An 8,595-nucleotide genomic window follows, 5' to 3' on the forward strand; every position below is an offset into this window, starting at 1 on the left:
AAAACTAAATTGTACGTTCGCATGCAGCTCGGAGAAATTCTTAATATGTAATTGTGTTAATTTACAGTTTTCTACACGTCTGATGAACAGACCTCAGTCTGAGTTTTCACATCACTTTAGTAAAGAGTATGTGAGTTAAACTTCTCCAGACTCAGGTCGTGTTCACTGAGGGGATTAGCCTGTTAGCTCAGGTGAAGCCGAGCAGGCAACAGGCTAGGAGCGACAAGCTAACGGTGACATCACCTGTCCATCAAGTGATAATTATTCATAATTTCAAACATCTATATAATTTAAACTAGTGAGTTAGAAACAAATCCCCCCCCACAGTTGTCGTGAAGGAAGAACTTAGTGATTGAGACTAAAACCGTTTTTTGAACCAGGCTGCAACTTAAAGCCACAATTTGCTGTTGAGGGGAACTTCCTCTTTCTATGAGGTATGTTTGCGCGCACGCGCACGCACACACACACACACACACACAAAAGAAAGACGTAGAGAAATACATCAAATAAAGTGCACTCTGCTACAAACCCCGTTCACCGGCGTTGAAGTTGTTCGTCCCTCTGTCTCAGACGCGCAGTGGCAGCGCGTGTTCTCCTGTGCAACAATCAGGGCTGAGCCATGAGACCGATGACAAGTGCAAAAAGATGCACGTTGAGCTGAGTTGTGAGTCGTTCCTCGAATCACGTCCACTTCTCTTTGCCCATTTATAAGTTAGCCAGGACTAGGAGGAGGAGCACCGGCCATACACACACGGATTGGCTCGTTTTCACGAGCCAATCCGTGTGTGTATGTTTTGCGGGGGTATTTTTTTCCATCCTGTTGTGTATGTGTGGTTAAATTATTATGTTCAACTGGTTTCACTTAGGTTGTCCATTATGTTTTGATGTAAGTAGGCATGTGTTTAAATGAAAATTATTTTGCATATATTTTTATTATGTTACGTTATGTGTACTCTTGTATTATGTTGAAAACTCAATAAACAGATTGTTTAAAAAACTGATTTTCTTATTTTGCCTCATGTTCATCAGGATCAGTTAAGGTAAATCATTGTAAAAAGATAATAAATTATTAATTTAAGGTTCGAAACTGTGAAAAAAAACATTTAAAAAAAAAAACTTCATAGTCTATTTATCTGTCTGTATATGTGGTCAGATGAACAAATTGTTTTCTGTCTGATGCTCCACTCAGTTCTTACCCCACAGCTTAAATTCTAGATATACAGTATATTCTTGTTGCTGATTCATGAAGCAGTGGAAATACTCTTTTAACCAGTTTCAACTTTGAACCGCGTCACAAAGTAAGGTGTGTATATTTATACTCTTTTCTGTCATTGTGTTAATCCTTAGTTTGTGTTTTTCATTGAAGACAAACGCTGAAGACCAAAGAAATCTGTGTCACTTCTTGAATTCTAATGTGTTTGTTATTGAATTGACTTTGACTTTGCTCGTCTCATATTTGAACATTTCGATCGGATCCATCTGATCAAGGAAACTGTAGAAGTTACAAAGAGCAAACCCAGAAACAGAATTCTGCTTTAGGAAAACTCTAAACTCCAAAGAGACGAAACCCAAACAACAATTCAACTTCTCTCGTAGCATTTTTCTCTTCTCTTACTTTTACATTCTTCAACTCTCTATTCAACTCTTTTAATGTCCTTTTTAAATGCTTCTGTTCTTGTATGAGCTCATGTTGCCTTTACAGTTTCTCATGGTGTCTTTTATATTTTATGTAACAGCACTTTGAATTGACTTGTTATTGAAATGTGACACAGTGATAAAGCTGCCGCACCTTTACCTGAGCAGACATGAGGAACATCATTTGATTAACAGATGAGCAGAACAGGAAGAACAACTTTCTTCATCTTACTGGAAACGGTCGGTTACCATTGCCACTACACCTTTTTATACATGTACAAAATATTACTAGTAAATGTATATTACACAGTTGCACAGCTACAAAACCTTTACATGTGTACAAAATATTTATGTAGCTTCCCATGTTACAGCATTATTTCACAAAATATTAGATCAGTAATTTGATCTCAGTAGAGCTCTTTCCTCAGTCTCTTAATGTAAAACAGCTGAACCAAATAACTCACAGAGAGAAGATGATCCCCTGGATCTTGTTGCTCGTCACACTGACCGCCTGCGTCTGTGTTTAGTTCTCACCTTCACTTCATCGCCCATAAACTAAAATAAGCAGATAGTTCAGGTCCTCACTTTTCCCTCTGTGTCCCCTCAGCAGGAACATTAGTTGTCAATGTGACACAGCCCCACAACTCAATAAACAGATTGTTTAAAAAACAGATTTTCTTATTTTGTCTCATGTTCATCAGGATCAGTTGAAGTAAATCATTGTAAAAAGATAATAAATTATTCATTTAAGGTTCGAAAACTTAAAAAAAAAAACTTCATAGAGTTTATTTATCTGTCTGTATATAGTGGTCCAGAGGTGAGGCCGCCACAATCAGATGAACCATTAGTTTTCTGTCTGATGCTCCACTCAGTTCTTACCCCACAGCTTAAATCTAATTATAGATATATATTCCTGTTGCTCATGGTTCAGTTCTCTTGTTGCTGATTCATGAAGCAGTGGAAATACTCTTTTAACCAGTTTCACTTTGAACCGCGTCAACACAAAACTCTGACTCACAACTAATGAGATGTGATGGACGATCAAACTCGTGTTTCAACTAGAAGGGAAAATAGACTCCTTGTTTTTATTTAAACAAATATGTCTCATGAAAGAGGTGAACAGGACGGACCGGTCCAGAGGGGCGGGGACAAAGAAGTATAAAGGATCCTGTTTCACAGAAATATTCTTTGCAGAGGACACGCACAAAGTAAGGTGTGTATATTTATACTCTTTTCTGTCATTGTGTTAATCCTTAGTTTGTGTTTTTCATTGAAGACAAACGCTGAAGACCAAAGAAATCTGTGTCACTTCTTGAATTCTTAATGTGTTTCTTATTGAATTGACTTTGCTCGTCTCATATTTGAACATTTCGATCGGATCCATCTGATCAAGGAAACTGTAGAAGTTACAAAGAGCAAACCCAGAAACAGAATTCTGCTTCAGGAAAACTCTGAACTCCAAAGAGACGAAACCCAAACAACAATTCAACTTCTCTCGTAGCATTTTTCTCTTCTCTTACTTTTACATTCTTCAACTCTCTATTCAACTCTTTTAATGTCCTTTTTAAATGCTTCTGTTCTTGTATGAGCTCATGTTGCCTTTCCAGTTTCTCATGGTGTCTTTCATATGTTATGTAACAGCACTTTGAATTGACTTGTTATTGAAATGACCGTAAACGCTCACGTCTGTGGCCTCCATGTTTATTACAGACTTCTTCTGCTTAAATATAAAAAATATCCTGTATCTGCCTTTAAGTCCAGACTGTTGGGCCTTGCAGGACGAGGACATAGGAGGAGAGTTATCAAGTTGTTTGAATCTGATCTCATTCTCTGAGGATGGTCATAAAAATCACATCAATATGGAGGTAAATGCTGACATCTAGTGGACACTTTGAAGTCATACAATAGTTTGTTTTTTTCCCAGCTGGAAAAAAATAAATATTAAATAACTCACCACACACAGGAAATATTTTATCTGCAGGCTCACATTTAAATAAAATAACAAGGAAAGTCACTTTAGGCAAAATTTACTTTATTTGACTGGAATGTGTTAGGTTTTGGCTCCAGTGCATTTCATTTTGAATAAATTCAATTTCTCTGGTAATACAAGCTGGTTACATACATACATATACACTCTGTAAAATATTGTTAAAGTCCAGGGTTTGTATTCTTAATATTCACAAAAGGTAAAAAGTAGTTTTTTGCAAGCTCAGCTCATGTATTTACATTTCATTACATTTAGCTGATGCTTTTATCCAAAGCTACTTACAATAAGTGCATCGACCCTGAGGGAACAAACCCAGAACAACAAGAATCAAGAAAGTACAATTTTCTTCAAGAAACCCAAACTACAAAGTGCCATAAGAAAGTGCCATTTAAATGTTACATCATATTTTAGTTTAAACTAGTTTTTTTTTTTTCAGTATTACACTGATTTATTTGCAATATATAAGTAAGATAAAAAAAAAGGGAAATATTCCCAAGTAACGCTTATTGGTCAATAGCTGTGAACACTGAGAATAACTCTGAATGAACAGAGAAGTTGAGAATGTGTGTTTTATTTGACCTGTTTGAAAGAAAGTGTCGATATATATTTTGTGTATTTGGATATTTGTATTGGTAAGATAACATTTGAATGAATAAAGAATCAGACACTGGACAGAAGCTCCTGCCGTCTGTCTCATTCTTTCTTATACAGGAAATCTGATCTGCTTATGGAATCTCAACCTGAGACCTGTAACACTGACGTAAATGTCCTTAGAATTCTGTCAAATGTTTGTCTGTTCAGATATTAGATCAACCACCAGTGCTTTTGTAGATTTGTTTGCAAATCACCAAAACACATGTTGGTCTAAATGTTTTTTTTAATCTTCGAGAGAGAAGAAAAAACATCGGCCACATTGAAAATATCAAAAATATTGTATTTAGATAGAGAGTTTAGTTGGACACATTTTGTATCTGCTGCTGCTGCTGCTGCTGTCACTCCCGCTCTCTGAATTTGAGGGACTGACGCTAGAGCAGGTGGGTATACAGTAAGCTGACAGAGCTACAAACACTGCAAATAATATCGATCCTCCCGACAGCAATCCTGCTGTAACTGCTGCTGTTGCTGCTGTTATTGAACATACTACTACTGCTATTGAAAATAATACTGCTATCACTACTATTACTGTTATCACTGCTGTATATTCTTGCATTCCTAGTAGTGTTGCTGTCATCGCTACTATTATTACTATTATGATTACTGCTGTCATTATTCCTGCACCAAGTGAGATGTAGAACCTTTCCTGACCCAGTGGCTCTGGGTTCACAGTTGTGGTCGTATGTTGTTCCTGAGCAACAGTGGCTGTAAAAGGAAAGAAAGTGCAAAATTAAAATGTGGTCAATTCAGGCTTGAACCTAATTATCTGTTTTCAGTTGCAGTATATTTTCCTGTGCTCATGAATGACAATCTTACCAAATACTGAACTCTACTGAATCCACTTACCAGTGACATTGAGCCAGCATTTGTCTGCACTCTGGCCATATCTTGTCGACACTACACACTTGTACTGGCCTGAGTCTTCAGTCCTCAGTCTGGACACATGAAGTCTGAGTCGTCCTTCTCTGAGGACGTCTCTGTCACACTGGACTCGTCCTGAAAACTGTTCATCCTCCGGGACCTCAACACCGTCATGTAGTCGATACACGACAGAGACTCTGTGGTCTGTTACCAGATTACACAAGATCATAAGTAAGTTGGGGGATTTGTCACTTCTGGTTGTGAACGTCCATTCCAGAGTGACGCTGTCGTTCTCCTCAGCCTGATAGTCGGTCTGTTTCACTTTCACAAAAAAATTTCCTGCTGAGGAGACAAAGAGGGAAAGTGAGGACCTGAACTTTCTGATTATTTTAGTTTATGGACGATGAAGTGAAGGTGAGAACTTACCACAGACACAGGAGATCGTGGTGATGAGCAGCAGGTTCAGGATCATCTCATCTCTGTGAGAGGACACAGAGGTGAAGACTAATAAACTCATGAGCTCAGTTAACCAACCAACCGATATACAAACTGTGGTATAATGTGAAATACAGGGGTAGGGAACCTTCTGTATAGAACTCAGGGGACAAGGGAGAGGACAATAAAAGGCAGAGTCACTGGTTAACAGTTTGGTTAGTGAAACAGTAAAAACTAAATTGTACGTTCGCGTCGCAGCTCGGAGAAATTCTTAATATGTAATTGTGTTAATTTACAGTTTTCTACACGTCTAATGAACAGACCTCAGTCTGAGTTAGCTCAGGTGAAGCCGAGCAGGCAACAGGCTAGGAGCGACAAGCTAACGGTGACATCACCTGTCCATCAAGTGATAATTATTCAAACCTCTATATAATTTAAATGAGTGAGTTAGAAAAAAAAAAAAAGAAATTCACCCCCCTCACACTTGTCATGAAGGAAGAACTTAGTGATTGAGAAGAAAACCTTTTTTTCTCCACACACACACACACACACACACACACACACACACACACACACACACACACACACACACACACACACACACACACACACACACACTGCTACAAACCCCGTTCACCGGCGTTGAAGTTGTTCGTCCCGCTGGCTCAGACGTGCAGTGGCAGCATGAGATCTGTTGTTGAACAATCAAGGCTGAGGATAGACTGTATAAACGGAGGGGCGGAGCCATGAGAACAATGAGAAGTGCCGAAAGTTGCACCTTGAGCTCTGTGGGCGTGGCTCAGTTGTCAGCCGTCCCTAAACTCATCTTAACTCCTCAGATCCATTTCTGTCAGGTATGTGCACCCATTCGCAGGTGAGCGCATTCCAATCTCGGGTTAGGGTTAGGGTTAGGTTAGGTTAACCACACATGTTAGGACATTAGCATATTATTACAGAAACAATGATACAGTCATTTGGATTTTGAGATTTTGAAAATTATGACACCCTTCTGCAGAAAAACCTGCTGAAGATTAAAATTGTTAAGTCTAACAGATCAGACTGAGTACTACATTGTGTAGGATCCAATGAGTGAACAAAACTCTTGGACATTCCAAATGACCTTATCATTGTACGTGCCCCTCTCTCTGCATCTTATCTTACAATTTACAATGTCTTATTTTTTTCCTTTTCTCCCTAACCTAGTGAAGAGCACAGGTTATTCATATTGTACTGTCATTGTAATCTGAATTATTTGTCTAATTTGAATCTTGCTTAGCCAAACTAGATAGTATACACAAATGCCCAGATGTTACAATCCAAATGAACTGACAATTGACTTTTCCAGCTTTGGACTAAACATGTTCAAGTTCGCCCTCAGGAACCCACGTCAGGTGCGATCCTGAGAACGAAGGGGGGATGTTGGGCCATGGTTTCTTGTGAAACCACACTTCGGCCTACATGTGCCGTCAAAGCCTGAAGCAGCATGTCCCTCCAGGACTCAGTCTCCCAGGGGCCATCAAAAACCAGAGCAAGGAACTCAGTCTCCCAGAGGGCATATACTTCACACAGAGGTGTGAAACCCCCCCAGGGACACAGGTTTCAACTCCCATTGGTCACTCTGGACCTCATGACCTGTGAGGTCACCGGGCCAATATAAGGCCTGTTCTCCACCTCTTCTGTCTCTTCTGCCTCTTCCTACAATCCTTCCACAGGAGGGAAGGCTGTCGAGCCTCTTCTCCAGCTCACATCTTCTCTTCCCATCCAACTCTTCGAGAGGAGCACAAAGGTGCAGCTTCCAGCTCATCTCACCAAGGAAACCTTCTCCCACTCCAAGCTCTACCAACCCTTCAAGCAGCGACTCGATGTCCTGCTTGCAAACTTCAGCCAGCAACTGAGCTACACAGCTCAACAGAATCACTAAGGCGGGAGCCACAACCAGCCAGACGACTTCACAGAACTTCAAACTGCACAGCAACTTCCTTTTTCCCCTTTCCACGGACTGGTAACACAACTGGGCTTAATAATTATACTAGGCTAAGCAAGACTGTTTATTCGATTCTGTGTGATGTTTATAAGTTTGATTTGTGTTGTGATATTGTGGTTACAAGTTGTTGAGAAAGTTAATGCTAGTTATGCTCTTCAGTCCTTCCTTGCATACATCTAGCAACCTTCTCTAATTTGGCACACACACAGACACACGCATAACTCTTCACCTAATTATCTCTACAGGTCGTAAACATTCCAATAGGTGGGGGAAGGGTGTTATCATTTTGGCCAGCCGCCATTTTGAAAGCACGCTGACTCACACAGACACACACATGCATACTCACATACCTGTCTTTGTTTAGTAAGTACACCATTAGTAATTTGTGTTTTTATACTTTATTATACTCATGATAAATGTTTTTCTTTCACAAATGTGTTTTCATTAATGTTGCATAAGTGAATTTTTCCAACCTCTACACTGTCAAGAACTCCATATCCTTCAACTTAGCTAACTATCTATATGGTAATTTTGGTTATAGTTATTAATTTAATTGTTAATCAGAGTTCCAAATTTGTAGTTAGAACCTTTATGAGACCTAATCAATAAATTGGCTATCTTTTCCCTTCCTTTGAAGGGTGGTGCCCCAAGGTAACTTTAATCAATTAAAGTTATTATTTAATATTAATAATAAATATTAATATTTAATATTTTATTTTGATAACCAAATTTATTGAATGCCGAAAGGCACACCATTTTATGGTATCACGTTTAATGCATTATGGCACAACACCTGCAAGCATTAATTTCCTCGTGACCTCGATGAAACTCTGGCAGAAAGTAAACGGCTACACAAGCTAAAAATAGGGCAAGCTAATTACATACAAGGTACAGGTGTGTGGGAAAACCTACAGGAAGTAAAACTAGACACTATATACACAAGAACCGTGACAACAAAATAAAACAGGAAGTGAATACAAATAGAAACAGACTGCACAGATTATCCCAGTATATATATTTTTATTATGTTATGTGTACT

The 8,595-nt window shown here is 38.9% G+C and overlaps 1 protein-coding gene and 1 long non-coding RNA gene across 6 annotated transcripts in view; one reads left to right on the forward strand and one right to left on the reverse strand.

Annotated features, from left to right (window-relative positions):
* The first annotated feature begins 1,292 nt into the window (after positions 1 to 1,292).
* The window catches only part of LOC124851367, an 11,847-nt gene continuing 4,544 nt past the window's right edge, over positions 1,293 to 8,595 (forward strand). The window contains exons 1-3 of one of the 2 annotated variants that reach the window (XR_007032420.1): positions 1,293 to 1,303; positions 1,773 to 1,875; positions 2,749 to 2,848. This is a non-coding gene — a long non-coding RNA (uncharacterized LOC124851367). Of the gene's footprint in view, positions 1,304 to 1,417; positions 1,876 to 2,748; positions 2,849 to 8,595 lie in introns of those variants that run through there. The other variant, XR_007032419.1, reaches the window with a different exon arrangement.
* LOC124851113 overlaps positions 3,651 to 8,595 on the reverse strand; it is a 6,051-nt gene continuing 1,106 nt past the window's right edge. Inside the window, exons 1-4 of one of the 4 annotated variants that reach the window (XR_007032410.1) lie at positions 6,201 to 6,267; positions 5,564 to 5,616; positions 5,123 to 5,476; positions 3,651 to 4,981 (exon numbers count right to left, since the gene is read on the reverse strand). Coding sequence is in view for 3 of the 4 variants with exons in the window: in XM_047338948.1 (XP_047194904.1) it covers positions 4,560 to 4,981; positions 5,123 to 5,479; positions 5,564 to 5,616 (832 nt within the window). In the remaining variant the exon portion in view is untranslated. Of the gene's footprint in view, positions 4,982 to 5,122; positions 5,480 to 5,563; positions 5,617 to 6,200; positions 6,281 to 8,595 lie in introns of those variants that run through there. The other 3 variants (XM_047338950.1, XM_047338949.1, XM_047338948.1) reach the window with 3 other exon arrangements.

Source organism: Hippoglossus stenolepis, chromosome 23, assembly GCF_022539355.2.
Source record: "Hippoglossus stenolepis isolate QCI-W04-F060 chromosome 23, HSTE1.2, whole genome shotgun sequence".
Taxonomy (NCBI): Eukaryota; Metazoa; Chordata; class Actinopteri; order Pleuronectiformes; family Pleuronectidae; genus Hippoglossus; species Hippoglossus stenolepis.